This window comes from Eulemur rufifrons, chromosome 8 (genome assembly GCF_041146395.1).
Source record: "Eulemur rufifrons isolate Redbay chromosome 8, OSU_ERuf_1, whole genome shotgun sequence".
NCBI classification, from domain to species: domain Eukaryota; kingdom Metazoa; phylum Chordata; class Mammalia; order Primates; family Lemuridae; genus Eulemur; species Eulemur rufifrons.
Window position 1 is genome coordinate 85,362,320 of NC_090990.1, and position 15,763 is coordinate 85,378,082.

General features: G+C 34.8%; 1 protein-coding gene across 2 annotated transcripts in view; it reads right to left on the minus strand.

The window, feature by feature from the left end:
- RC3H1 (ring finger and CCCH-type domains 1) overlaps positions 1 to 15,763 on the minus strand; it is a 47,501-nt gene that overhangs the window by 15,767 nt on the left and 15,971 nt on the right. For both annotated transcript variants that reach the window (XM_069478374.1, XM_069478373.1), the window contains exons 6-12: positions 14,633 to 14,765; positions 10,836 to 10,954; positions 8,770 to 8,882; positions 4,889 to 5,170; positions 4,334 to 4,548; positions 1,685 to 2,055; positions 888 to 1,055 (exon numbers count right to left, since the gene is read on the minus strand). In XM_069478374.1, the coding sequence (XP_069334475.1) occupies positions 888 to 1,055; positions 1,685 to 2,055; positions 4,334 to 4,548; positions 4,889 to 5,170; positions 8,770 to 8,882; positions 10,836 to 10,954; positions 14,633 to 14,765 (1,401 nt within the window). The remainder of the gene's footprint in view (positions 1 to 887; positions 1,056 to 1,684; positions 2,056 to 4,333; positions 4,549 to 4,888; positions 5,171 to 8,769; positions 8,883 to 10,835; positions 10,955 to 14,632; positions 14,766 to 15,763) is intronic.

The window sequence follows — 15,763 nt, forward strand, 5'->3', positions numbered from 1 at the left end:
ATTTTTTAACTTTTTATTATTTTTTATTTCAGAATATTACGGAGGTATAAACATTTTGGTTACATGAATTACTTTTGTACAGTTTGAGTCAAAGTTGTGTGTCCATCACCCAGATAGTGTACATTGCACTCGTTAAGTATGAATTTACCCATCCCTCCTCTCCACTCCCACGTGCTTGATTTCCATTCAATTTTACTACCATACGTACACGTGAGTGTCGATCATTTAGTTCAAATTTAATAATGAGTACATGTGGTGTTTGTTTTTCCATTCTTGTGAGATCCAGTGCGTATCTTATGATTATAGAACATCTGAATTTGAACTAGCCACATTTTATGCACTCAATGGCCACAAGTGGCTAATGACTACCATATTGGACAGTACGGATCCAGAGATTCAACATAATCCTAATCAAAATTGCAGAAGATGTTTTTGTGGATATCAATATGCTGATTTTTAAAGAACAATACTGGAAAACATATACCACCACATATCAAGACTTATGATAAAACTACACTAAGAGAATGTGATATTGGTGCAAGGATCAATGGAACAGAATAGAGTCCAGAAACACATGGTCACCTTATGCCAAAGGCTACCGCAGGGCACTGGGGAAAGGAAACTCATTTCATTAAATAGTGCTTGATTAATGAGATATGCTTATGGAAAAAAAAACCAGATTTTCACTTCCAACACATTATATACAAAAATCAATTCTAGATGGATTGTAGATCTGAATGTGAAATAAAATAATAAGCCTCTTAGAAGAAAACATAGAAAAATATCTTCATAACCTTAGGAATAGCCAAAGATTACTCAAATAGGACACATACACATAAAATGATAAAGGAAAAATTGATAAATGAGACTAAAATTGATGTACTTACTTCCTCTTGATGGAAGGTAGGAGGCAATGTTGGTGAAGGTGCAAAAGGAGGTGGAGAGATAACCTTTCTTTCCTCCAGTTGGGCCATTATTTCCTTTCGCCGGCGATGTAGTTCATCTAGACTAGGATGGGGCTGGGGAGGAGGAGGAAGCCGGCTATAAGGAGGCTCCTAAAAATGGAAATATTAGTTAAAATTGAAAAAAGAATTTAGGAACATATTAATTCATTTAGCATATATTTTAAATAAGTAGTTTGTATATCCATCTTAACAATTAGAAATATCGAGACTTTAACAGAACAAAGCAAAACTAACAAAACCCCTACAAAACTCTCAGAATCTCCCAAAGAGCTAAATTTAGGTTTCTTTTACTTCGCCGTAATTTCCAAGTAGATCTAGAATTATTAACAAAAGCATCTAAAGTTCATAAGCTAAGAATCGTTAGTAGGGGGGAGGTGGAAATTTTTCCCCCATTAATAATTTTTAAAAATAATAACCAAGCCAGGCACAGTGGCATGCACCTGTAATCCAAGCTATTCAAGAGGGTGATATGGGAGGATCGCTTGAACTCAGCCTGGACAGCATAGCAAGATCTTGACTCCAAACAAAACAAAACAAAACAAAAAAACAAACAAAAAATCTACCCAAATTATGAAAAGATTAGAAAGAAAGAAGCAGCATTCTCATTAAAAAAAAAAGAACCGATCATAGGGTTACTATCGTGGCAAAAAAAGTAAGGAATGACTGCAAGCAATAATCAAATTAAGTCTATGTCATAGGAAAAAAAAACCACAGCATACTCTGAGGTACGAAGGTCTGATCTGAGTTGGATGAGGAGCCACTGGATAGTAACCCTCCATCGTTTGGAATCTTTCTCTGGATTCTGGTACATAGGATGGTACTGCTGCAGGTGGAATCTCAATGGGTATAGGGCTTTCTCGGAATATCTCTTCTCTTGTATAAGACTGAGCAGGGTATACTCGACGGCCATCATAGTGAGGTGGGTACATAGGTGGGTACTGCTGTGGCTGTGTGCCATACTGAGAGTTTACTACACGATCTTGGAGGTAGGGTGGATAATGATCCAAGTAGGGAGGACCAGGTTCAGGAGCAGATGGCGGTGGTCGGACAAAGCGGGACACACATTGTGGTGGTGGAGTATAGTACATACCTGTACAATACAAAAGAGGAGCCAAAAGCAACAATGAGCCAATCTATTTCTCTATACGAGTTTTCCTTTTAAAATACTGAAACAGTAAAGTATTAATAATCCACTTATTTCTTTAGAAGTTTTCCCTCTACTTACATAATCAAGTTAGCTTTTTGAAAAATAACAAACAAAACTTATCCTTAAAAGTCACTGATGTCTTCAAAATAGTGTTGCATGAAAAAAAAGGTCACTGAAAAAACTAATCTATTATAATCTACAATAGACTGGCTCTCACTATTTGATCCTCTTCTTGTGTGTCTTAAGGCAATGCAGACATTGGGAAACAAAAAGCTACATTTCATAGACATCCTTGAAGTTCAGGTTCCACAAATCAATCACTTAAATGACTTTTGAATGTAAAACTGAAAACAAATGTAGCACACACAAGGTCACTTTGCTGGTGCAGATCTAAAGCTACTGCTTGCCTCTGGAGTTCTTGAGACAACAGTTGTAGCAATATCGTCTCAATTTCCAGACTTTTGCCTCAAGTGATGTGATTCTGGAACCAGCAGTTAGGACAGAAGTTTTTTTTCTTTCTTTTATTTTTTTTCTGAGACAGAGTCTCACTCTGTTGCCCAGGCTAGAGTGCCGTGGCGTCAGCCTAGCACACAGCAACCTCAAACTCCTGGGCTCAAGCAATCCTCCTGCCTCAGCCTCCCACATAGCTGGGACTACAGGCATGAGCCACCATGCCTGGCTAATTTTTTCTATATATTTTTAGTTGTCCAGCTAATTTCCTTCTATTTTTAGTAGAGACGGGGGCCTCACTCTTGCTCAGGCTGGTCTCAAACTCCTGAGCTCAAACAATCCACCCGCCTTAGCCTCCCAGAGTGCTAGGATTATAGATGTGAGCCACCTCGCCCAGCCAGGCCAGAAGTTTTCTACTGTGTTTTCATTTTAACAGGTTGTCTGGGTTCTGCAGCATTATTTGCTTCTCTAGTACTTCTACCAATATTGTAGGCACCTAACTCTTGCACTTAGCTTCTTTCTGCTTAATATAGCTATAATTTCTGTTATCTACAATTGAACTGATTGATAAATAGTGTATTTAAAGTTACATATTGGCCACTTCAATAAAAATAGTTGGATTTTTTCTGTAATAGATAGTCAAAAGGAAGATATTAATCAAGTTTTACCATATTCTGCATATATTAGTAATGCCATATCAATTAAAAACTATTCTATTGAATGTAGAGAAGACAACATTTCTGATTCAAAATTAAATGACAGCCTTGGGAAGAGGGAATGGAGAGATCCTTTAATCTACTCTCATTTTAAAAATAACAGCACTATTATTGCCTCTGACAGAGAGATCCAACACTTCAGTTTTAAAATCATTCAGTGTTTATTTCACATATGAATTGTGTAAGTGAAATCTTAGTCTATCTCCTTTCCTTCATTCTCCATACCTGGCATTATCATTAACTCTAGCTAATTTTTCAAATTTGTCTATTTCCTAAATCTCTTCTCCTTTCCCACCACGTTAATTCAAGCCTCAATACTCGCACCTGCATTAACAGCCTCCTAGCTTCTTCTTGACTCTAGACTCCATCTTTGCAATCCATTCATAAATCTTTCTATTTCTAATACCTCTAATTTGGGGCATTTCTTCTATGAAGTCTTTTTGATTCCTCAAGTTCTCAATGATCTCCCTTGAATCTTTCAGCCAATTTCTACCAAGCTGATATTAAACACCATAACTGATCAATTTTTAACAAATATATTCATACATACCACATACGTGCATACATATGTATAGTTTTCTAGATTCTATACTTTAAAATCTCTAAAGGTATATATGCTGCATTTTTTCATATATGTTATGGGCCCAGAAAATAATATTTATAACTAAAAGGAAGAAAAATGTACTGTGTTTAGTTTACAACCACTAGAATATTAATTCTTTTTAGAATATTAATTCTTCTTCATGTTTGAAGAAAATTTTGGTGAGAACATATATACTACCTTACTCAGTAAATTTCCATTTTCTACTTGGGTGACTTGTTATTTCCATAAATATATGAACATATTATACAACTACTTTTAGTAGATAAGGCAGTTTGATATTTATTGCATTAATTCATTTATTTCATACTATTCAGTTGACCATAAAAATCTGTTTTTCCAAAGCATTAAAAAATGCATTTACCTATCTTAAAGAGGCCACTGTGTAAATGATTGCTCTTATCTGAATAGCTTGTCATAACTTTTATGAGCAACATAAATGAAAGATCATTACCCTGCTGATAAGGTGCTGGTTCGAAAGGTGGAGCAGCTCCTCGAGGATCCTGATAATAAACATCTGCCTGCTGTGCTGGATATAACTGAGAACCTCGTGGGACCATCTGAAGTGGTTTGGTGACAGGCATGGCAGGCAGATCTGTTGGCCCCCTTGGAGGTACAGGATGTGGATTCACAGGTAAGGCAGAAATACTCTTAGGGACAGATTCTAGCCTAAGGGAATAAGATTATGCACATCAAGTTTAAGGTATCTAAAATACTTCTAACATACATAAATTGTAACAAGTAAAAAAGATTGCCACAGTTTGGGAAACTGGTTTAGTCTAATAGACATCCCGTCTATAAAATTTGCAAATTTTTATCTTATTTTATGCATGCTGTTTTTTAAAAATCACTAGTATGAGAAATAAAAGTAAAAAACAACAAAATCAGGGCCAAAAGAAATCAGTTTGTTTTTGCTTTTTAAAAACCAAAACATTAATTATTCCTTTTTCCTTGTACTTTACGTTTACAGAGAAGAAGTTTTAAGTCAGAGTTAGGAAAAATGACATACAGGTCAGGAGGGGATCCAGGAGCACTGCTGCTTAGATGATCTATCTTTCCTGGTTTCAGATTAGAATCATAGCTGGGGTCCGTCCCTCGTGGAATAAGCTGTGTTACTGTATTCCCTGCTGATACAATTCCATTTGGCAGAGCAGGAGGTTTTCTGCTAGGTAGATCAACTGCACCTTCGTCTGGAAGGATAGCTGTTGAAGGCAGGCCCACCTCATTAAGTTGACCCAAAGAGGCACTCAGGGGTCTTCTGGGAACCAGGCGCTTGTTCATCTTGCGAAATCTATAGAGAAAGCAAAGACACACACCAAAAACCAAACATGAAAGCAAAACCAAGAACTAAAATGTAAGACCATTATTTTCTAGAAAATGTCTCTCTCAAAACATTGGCTCTATCAACTTGAGAACTCACTGTGTGTATTTTCTATAAAATCTGAAGCAGCAAGACAAACTGTGTAAGTACAAAATTCCTCATAAAAATGTGTAATAGTTGTAACATTATAAATTATGCTATCAATATTTTTACTATAATATACCTTTGTTGAAATTTCTATTTCTAAAACTTACTAGAGGAGCTAGTAGAAAAATCTTTGGAAGACAGTTTCTGAAATATTTTACTTTAGCTTTCCCTCAAATGCCTTGGGTATAGTGAGCCCTATGTTAAAAAATCAAGAATAAAACAAAAACAAAGCCACTGTGCACTATGAAAAAAACTTATCATTAATTCAATTAAAATATTTAAATAGTTAAAAATAGTGGCTTTTATCATAACTGCTTCAGAGCTGTTGAAGTTATGTGTACCTATACACAACAAATTATTTTAAAAGTTAATGGAAAAGATACATAATCACAACCTAAATTTAAACAGATGCTGTGAGGTAAAATGCACATAGAATCTAAAATCTAACCAAAGGAAAAAAATTTAAGCCACCAGACTCCAGGATCCTTGTTCCTCAACAATAAAAGCAAAATCCATTTACAACTGCTAGTGCATTTTTAACAATTTCAGAAATAAACCTCCATAAGAGTAATGCTATTTTTCCAAGTCCCATATTTGACAAATTTCTGGGGGCAGGAGGAAAACTTTCCTTCAGAGGTAACCATTGTTAAGAGTTTGGTATATCATCACACAGATTTTTCCCTCTATATATTAGCTTAATATTCATAAAGATTGTTATTTACAGAAATAGGGTGGTATGTTACTGCTTAGTAATTTTTTGCCTCACCTAATAATCTTGGATATTCCTTTATGTCAGTTCATTTTATTCTACTTTTGTGCTATTAAAACAATGTTGTAATGGATAATTATGTACTCGCACCCTTGTGTAAGTAACCAGAAATAGAACTGCTAGGTCAAATGGTGTGCAAAGTAGAAATTTTTATAATGCCATACTGCTCTCTGAAGTTATAACTTCTACTGATAATGAATGAAAATGTCTTTCAATACTTCACCAAATATTGGGTAGTATCAGTCTTTGTTATCTGATAATCCAAAAATATTGGGTTGCTTTAAGTTGCACTTATTTAACAATTAGTGAGGCTGAACATCGTTTTCACGTTTACTGACCGTTTGGTGTTTCCTCTGTGAATTGTCTATTTATGTTTCTGATCTATAAATCTATCGGTTTCTTTCTTTCTTAAAGATTTGTAAGAGCTCATTTTATATTAGGGATATCAGCCCTCTATGTGTCATTTTCCCACCAATCATTTTTTTTTTTTTTCTTTTTGGTAAACTGTGGCGTTTGCACCATATCTTAGTTTTTAATTTTTATGTAATCAAATTTATCAATTTTTTCGTTTATGGATACTGGGTTGTGGTTCTTAAAATTCTTTCCTTCTTTAAGATTAACAACTGAAAAACAAAACAAAAAACCTTTTAGTACTCCATGTTTTCCTTCCTAAATATTTAAATCTCTGATACATCCAGAGTTCATTTTGGCATAAAGATTAAGGTAAGAAGCTGACTCTATTTTTCAAATGGATAGAGTTATTTCACCATCATTTTTTTTTTTTTGCCATTGATAGGAAATGCCACCTTTAACACATGCTAAGTTCCTATATGTATCTCAAACTTTTTATAGATTCTCTATTGCACTTCATTGATCTATTCCTATGTAATACCATAGTCTTTATATTCACTTTAGTTCATGATATAGGTTAATAGTTATTAGTCTAGTCCCCGTCAAAGACTTCTTTTTCAGAATTTTCCTGGCTATTTTTACATATTTATTCTTTTCAAATGAATAATTTTGTTAGGCCCTTAACAATCATCATGTTGAGATTTAAATTGGGATTTCACAGAATTTATTGTTTAATTGAAGAGAAAATAAGCTTTTATAATGCCAAGCCTTATCGAATAACACAGTATATTTATTCAATTCTTCTCTTATGTTCTCAGTAGCTTATTAATTCAATTCATATAGGTCCTGAGTATTTCTTAAAAATTTACTATATGGTATTTGTCTTTTTTCTTGTTGTTAAAGGATCTTTAATTTTAGCTTATTTTTTAACTGATTATGTTTCCCTTTTTAGTTTATATGAGTGTCATTCATTTTGGTAATTTTTTAACACTTGTCACCTTTTTACTAAATTCTCACCTTTTTTGTTTCTAGTACTTCTCGAGATTTTCCACATAACTGTACAGCTATTTTATTCTGTTTTTTACATATATTAGCTCTACTTCCAGAGTGTTAATAGTAGTAGAAAGTTTTACTATTAATTATTAGAAAAATACTAGAAAATTTTGCCTTATTCTTGACTTTAATGAGATTGAATCAAATATTTTACTAATTAAGCATCATACTACCATGCTGGCTTTTAAAATATAATTTGCCATGCTGAGAAAGCATCTATGATATTTCTGTTGTATTAAGGGATTCTGATCTATACTTCGTAATTTTATTTAAATGCCTTTTGGCATCTTCGCATATGATCATATGGGTCTTTTTCCTTTCTTACTGTATGATGTTTGCACTAAGTCATGGTATCTATTTTAATGTATTATTGAATTTTATTTTAATTTTGAGTATTTTTAATATTGGTATGTAAAATGGATTTGCAGTTTTCTTTAGTTGTGTTGTCTTTGTCAAATTCAGTGTCAGTGTTACACTAGCTTTTTAAAAAAATTAAGACATTTTCCCTTCTTTCTTCAATGTGCTGAAAAATTGACATCACTGGAATTATGTGGTTATGTGATCCTTGAAGTTTGAAAGAACCTGAGAAATTGAGCCAAGGGAATATTTTTCCATTGAAAATACATTATGTAATTAGTTAAAATCGATTAAAATTATTAGAGTTTTAATTTTTTTTTGTAGTGAAAATGACTTTTATATTTATTTAACCATAAAATAGTCTCCTATCTATGGGCATGATGTAATGAAATGTGAAGAAACTGCTTTTCTTTTTGTAAAATTATGTACACGTTCAGTATCTCTTAACCGAAATGCTTGAAACCAAAGTTTTTCGAATTTTGAGTTTTTTGGATTTTGGAATATTTGCATAATATCTCATAATACATAATGAGATGTCCTGGTGATGGAACCCAAGTCTAAACATGAAATTATTTATGTTTCATATATGCCTTATACACACAGCCTGAAGGTAATTTTATAAAATATTTTTAATAATTTTGTGTATGAAACTAAGATTTGACTGTGATTCATCACATGAGAGGCAGGTGTGGAATTTTCCACTTGTGGTGTCATGTCTATGCTCAAAAAGTTTCAAATTTTGGAGCACCTTGGATTTTCAGATTACAGATGCTAAAGCTGTATTACACTCTAAAGATTTCCTATTTGTTGAACAGAAAGCAACTACTCATTACGCATTTCTTAATGTTAGCAAGTTATTCCAAAGGCTGAGTCTCCTGACTTTCACACTTACTTTTCTAGTTCCTCCTGTGAATGTGCAAATGTACAGCTGGCCCCACGAGGGCATCCTCCTCTCTGCTTCATATCTCGACACATGTATGTTTTATATTTGCTATGCTGTGGAGGCTAAGACCAAAATCAAAATATTAGACATTTAGAGAAAAACACTCCAAAACATAAACTTTGTGTTGTCATTTCAGGATCTTGACAGTCTAGATGAATAATTTAGACTAATTCACATATTTACCTAGGCTACTCAGAGCAAAAGTGATGGAAAGTCATTCTGTTTCAAGTCTCAGAGATTCCAAAATAAATAGAAAGAAGATAGTCCTGATTTTTCTGACATGTTGATATTAATCCTCAAACGAGTAGCATCATATAAATTCTTGAATAAATCTCATGGGGGCTCTGTGATTGTCTTTCCACATTTTATAATGGAAAAACAAACCAGTGGAGTTTAAGACTTTATAAATATATAAACTCTCTCCTAATATTTGTTTTGTAAAATGTTCAGTATAGCTATACATATGTTTCCTTATAACACACCACAAAAATCTACAAAAGGCCCTATGATCAAAGAATATTCTGTAACCAACTCTTGCTATGCAGAAGAATATGCCGAGGACTTAAAATATCTCCGAAAGTACAAATGAGACTTATTCTTTACAACTCAGAGATAAGGCAGGAGGGCAGATTTGGAAATTAATGAGATATGAAACACAACACTAAATTGAACAAAATTTAGTGCATTTTATCACTATCTGGCAGACTTTAGAGGTCACTTTCATTATTTTTGTTATTTTCTTCATGATGTCTAATGGAACAGGGAGTTAAAAACTGTAGGTTTTTTCTTCCTTTTATTTCTTTTCCTTTTTTTTCTTTAAAACACCAGGTCTTGCTGTCACCTAGGGTGGAGTCCAATGGCATGATCGTCGCTCATTGGGCTCAAGTGATCTTTGTGCTTAAGCCTGCTGAGTAGTTGGGACTACAGGCGTGCACCACCACTTGGGCTAATTTTTTTTTTTTTTTTTTTTTTTTTTGGAGACAAGGTCTTGCTATGTTGCCCAGGCTGGTCTCAAACTCCTGGCCTTAAGCAACCCTCGCCTCTCAGCCACTCAGAGTCCTTTATTTTGTTTCTTTCTTTTTTTCTGAGACAGAATCTCGCTTTGTTGCCCGGGCTAGAGTGAGTGCCGTGGCATCAGTCTAGCTCACAGCAACCTCAAACTTCTGGGCTTAAGCGATCCTACTGCCTCAGCCTCCCGGGTAGCTGGGACTACAGGCATGTGCCACCATGCCTGGCTAATTTTTTCTATATATATTTTAGTTGGCCAGATAATTTCTTTCTATTTTTAGTAGAGACGGGGTCTCGCTCTTGCTCAGGCTGGTCTCGAACTCCTGACCTTGAGTGATCCACCCACCTCGGCCTCCCAGAGTGCTGGGATTACAGGCATGAGCCACCACGCCTGGCCAGAGTTTTAAGCTCACAAGCTTACTACTACTATAAGATAAAAGATCTAATGAACCTGATATAAATCCTGAGGACAAAATAAAATTTAAAACTCCACCTATAAAGTTATTATATTTTACTGTCATATATATTTCGTTTTAAAACTTGGAGGAAAATTTGGCCCACTGGCACAACAGATATTATGAATGAGAAATCTTAAAATAGTAATATAGAAAAAACATCTACAGATACTTTAACAGTATTAGAGAGATATAGCATTAGCACTAAAAAGTGACACCTATTGTCAAACTGAAATGTAATACAAACTAAACAGAATAATCACATTTAAATGAAATATACTTTAGCACTGAGTCTATTTACTCCATCAAATACTGCCACATACAATGTGAAGAGTGACCTTGGCATCACAACATTAGTTCAATGAAGATTTTTAAATTTCAGTGTTGTCAGAAAAAATTACTAGGCTAATCCAGTAAACTGGCTGCTAACCATGCTAAGGTAATTTATAGTTTCTACAGTCAGAGTCTCAAAATATTCATACATCTTCTTGGCTTTGTATCCGTAGGTATAGCTACAGTGGCTTGCCTCTGAGTTTTAAACTTCTCCCTTACCTGCTGTTGATCTGCTCCTTTTTTGCTGTGGTTCTGGATATAATCAACCAGCCCATGTACTACCGTACGCACAGCAACCAGCCCATTTTCTAGCTGCTCCCAAGTAGGAGGAGGAGCATCTACACAACAAATAAAAACATTTTTAAAAAACTCTAATGTTATTTAATATTTTGCCCAATATCAAATTAATAAAGGAGTTAGTGTCAGTACTTCAGTGAAATAAAGTTAAGCTTCATACAGCTTAGGTTTTCAGATGATAGCTTATTCACCTAACCACCATTTTAAAGGAAATGTATACGTTCTTCTAAAGCTGGGGTTTCAAACTAAAATAATCACAGGAACAAGGAAGGTATCATAAAAGAGTTAAGTAGGCCAGACAATAATGTCAAGTGTCATTAAAATCTTAATGTTGAAAAGACAAGAGTGACAGGGACTGTGTTGAACTGGAGAGCATGTCTCTCATCCAAGGGTATGGTTATTTCTCAGCTTTAGCTGTATAGAAATAGACTGTATAGAAATCACTGTTATATGAAGATGCAAGGTTGGCACTGCCAGATACATTTATTATTCCCAGGGAAACCTGAAACTTGAGATTTTTAAGTAAAATTTCCCAATTTTTAAGTGTTGGCACCTAACAAATTTAGAACTTTGTGCAGACCAACACTGGGTGGACCAAAAAAAACTTAGTGTGAACTGCCTATAGTCAGTCAATTTGTATGTTTATTTTGAAGTTTCACGTAAATCAAGTATTGGTAAACAGAAAGTTTAAAAAGTTTAATAGACGAGCTATTATATCAACTCTGCTGTATGTTGTCTTTTTTTTTTTTTTTTTTTTTAATTATAAAATAGAGACAGGGTTTCGCTCTTCCTCAGGCTGGTCTCAAACTCTTGAAGTCAAGCAATCCTACTGGCTCAGCCTCCCAGAGTGCTAGGATTACCAGTGTGAGCCACCATGCCTGGCCAATGTTGTCTTCATTTAGCAAATGTTTGCTTAGTGTTACACTGTGATTTTATAAAGGAAAAATTAAAGATAAGGCAAAATATGGAATATTCTCTAAAAGAAATATAAAATAAAATAAGACAGATGTAGAGATGACGTCTTGCTGGAGAACAGGACATACTAAGTTTGGACATATAAAGTTTGAAATGCTTATCAGATATTCCAGTAGAGCTGCTGGATGTTGAGAAGCAGTTGGGTACAAAAAAACAAGTTCAGGAAAAAGATCTGGGCTAGATCTAGGTTTCATACTGTAAAAGACCAACAATTGTAACATGTATCATTATATTATGTGCCACCCAAAGAAAAAAGATTGTTAATTAAATTATGACATGTCATTGTTCATAAGCATTCCAATTTCAGAAATGCTAAGATCTGAAAAAAATATGGCCTTAGAATTGATGAAATATACTAAATTTTTTAAGTCATATAAATGGTATTTAAAGCTATGAGACTAGATAATATTATCTAAGGAATAGGTATAAACAGAAAAGAGAAGAGGTATAGGATTCAACTCTAGAAAAACTCCAAAGATTAGAGGTTATGATTCTCTTTTGAGAAATCAGCAGAGGATTCTGAGGAGAGTCCAATAAAGTAAGAATGGAATTAGGAGAGTATGGTGGCCTGGAAGACAAGAAAAAACCACTTCAAGGAAGACAGACTAAACAACAATGCTAAATGCTGCTGACATCAAATACAATGAGACCTGAAAATTGATCTTTGGAATTAGCTACATGGAAGTCACCGTGACCTTGACAAAATAAGTTTCGACAGAGTAGAAAAGATAAATGCCTGACTAGAGTGAGTTCAAGAGTGTGCCATAAAAACGGACTTGACTAGTCGTACACTTTATCCACCGTTATACAAGAAGAACAGAATATATTGGCACAGATGTAGGTAGACAGGTTAATATGGTGGTTAAGAGATTATGGAAATTCTCTTTTGATTGCTCAGAATGGTCAAAGCACCAAAGTGGGGAAAAAATCACTATATATTCTAGGAACAGATCTGATCTGGTATGATTAAGCAATTTTGGAAGCAAATCTACAAAAGTAGGCTGATAAAAAATTAAGAGGGCACTGAATACCACAGTCAAAGAGTTCAAACTGTCATTCTATAAGCAATGGGCTATCACTGAAAATTTATGAGTGTGGACATAAGATCAGGGATATGATTTATTTTGCAGCAGTAAGTAGACTGCATTGGAAGAATTAAAACTACAGGAAACTGGAAGGCATTTGGTCTCAGAGAAAAGGAATGAGGCTCTCACTAAGGCAGTAATATCAGCCATGGGATACAGGGATGCTGTGAAAGAACAGATAAATCCTATTGTCTGAAATGGTATGTAGAGCATGTGAAAGGAAAAGATAAGAGGCAAGACAAGAGACTAAGGTTTTAAGCTTACATACCTCAGAGAATAAGGTCATTATCAGAAAGAGGAAACACAGGAAGAAGAGCAGGTATCAAGTGAAGATGAGTTTGCTTCAAAACACACAGAGATGATGGAGAATCTTGGTAAGCATTTGGGAAATGAATCTGGAGAGATGGAGGGATAACCGTGATAGAGATAGTTGGGAGTCTATTTCTACACAGAGGTAATACCTGACGATAAGAATGAATAACCATCATCAGAGCATGCAGAGAAAACAAAGTTCCAAGAGCACCACCTGCCTACTCCTTAGTGGGCACGAAGGGAAAGAGTAGTACAAATAAGACAGAAGCAGCACTCAGGTCAAGAGAAACACGACACTACAGAAAGATAAGATGTTGGAAGAGTTTCTATAATATATCAAAGAAGTGGTCAAGAACATTATCAAATGCTGAAGACAAATGAAATAATTTAAGGACTGAAAAGAAGCCTTTGGAATTAGAGATTGGGAAACTACTAGTGAATATTGAGAGAGTTTCAGTTCAGTAGTAGGAATTAACACAGATTGGATAGATGCTAAAGTATCTCAGATATAAGTAATAAGTGCAAAATGAAGGTTGGATATATTTTCAGATAAAGAAGGAGCAGGAAAGGGCTGACAAAGTAAAGATATGCAAAAGAAGGTACTTGATAGATTATAGAGAAGGCAAAAATGAGATCAAGGAAACACAACTAAGGATATAAAATATAGGAAAAAAATGAGAAAACCTTGAGTTTTGACAAAGAGGCAATAATGGTAAAATACAGCACAATTTTGTGATGGGAGAAAAAAGAAACATAAAGGAGTCCAGAGAGGTCTATTTTCCTGATGAAGTGAGCAGCACAGTAAAAAAGTACTGAATAGGCCGGGCGCGGTGGCTCACGCCTGTAATCCTAGCACTCTGGGAGGCCGAGGCGGGTGGATCACTCAAGGTCAGGAGCTCGATACCAGCCTGAGCAAGAACGAGACCCCGTCTCTACTAAAAAGAGAAAGAAATTAGCGGGCCAACTAAAAATATATAGAAAAAATTAGCCGGCATGGTGGCACATGCCTGTAGTCCCAGAGACTCAGGAGGCTGAAGCAGAAGGATTGCTTGAGCCCAGGAGTTTGTGGTTGCTGTGAGCTAGGCTGACGCCACAGCACTCTAGCCAGAGCAACAGAGTCAAACTCTGTCTCAAAAAAAAAAAAAAATTTATTGAATATTAGTTGAAGTGAACTAAACCTGAGATAAAGAGAGGCAAGATTTGGAACAGAAACTTAAATACAGTAGAAAAGAGCTGGAATAACTACACTGGGAAATCCCAGAGGAATATAACAAAAGAAAATTAAAGAATCATTGAGCAGCACTAGGGGCACACATAAGATAGTCCATCAATTTCCCACAGGTTTACCTGGACTAGGATCAATGTTTGCTAACAGCTCCAAGTGGGGTCTTAGTCGGTTCAAGTTTGCTGGGTCTCCAGTCCGTTGGAGAGCAATTGTTAGTTCCTGAACGCTCTGTGCAAAAGAGGCTGGGGTCTGCAACTTAAAAAAGATAAATATTAACTTTCCCAAAGGCCAGATAATCCTTTTAAAGATTATCTGCGACATCACAATTATTTTTGCCATTTATTAAATTTAATGTTTATCCTCCCACACACCCTACACTTTGGCCAGATTGGATTACTTGCTACCTGAACAAATTCTGCATTTCTCTGCATCCACAGCTTGGCACATTGAATACTCTATTCCCTCTGCTGTCAAATTCTTCAAATGTGTGACCTTTCTCAATTCCTCAATTTGGAAGTACTCTTTCCACCCTATGTTCTTACATCACTATGTTGGTTTGGTTCTTGGGGTCCTTCCAAATAACTGAAATTTGGAAATATAGTTTAGAGATAATACTACACAATAGCAAGAACAATGACATTGAATTCAGTCAAATTGAGTTTGATTTCAAGTTCTGTTAAGACTACAGATCATGACATTGGATATAAACCTTACAGACCCCATTTGAAGTCCATTTGTTAAGTGGACTAATTAATTTCAAAATTTCACTACAGCTCAAAAAATCCTGTTATCAGTTTGGGATTCTTGAAAGCTATCAAGTTGTGTATTTCCCCAAGGTTTAAAGATACATACACAGTTACATTAACTGCCCTCAGATGGCGATATATATGATCAGGAGATTTTGTAGTAATAACTAAGGGTTCTTACTTGGAAACATTTCGCTCTTTATGCAGTTTATTAACACAGATGGGAATTTTTCTCCTCCAAAAAGTCACTCTATAAAAGGCATTTTTTTAAAAAGCTTACATTTTAAAAAATATGGAAAATAACACAACTACCACTAGAATGCTGATATGCCTTTATTCAACTTTTTTCATCTTTGTAATTTTTTAATATACATATAATCAGTCATTTATATACTTCAAGAGTTTTGTCTTCCTTTAATATTATAACAAAAGCAATTTTATGTTGATAAACCATTTTTATTATGATATATTTAAAAGAAAAGTATCTAATATAATGACAATACCCAT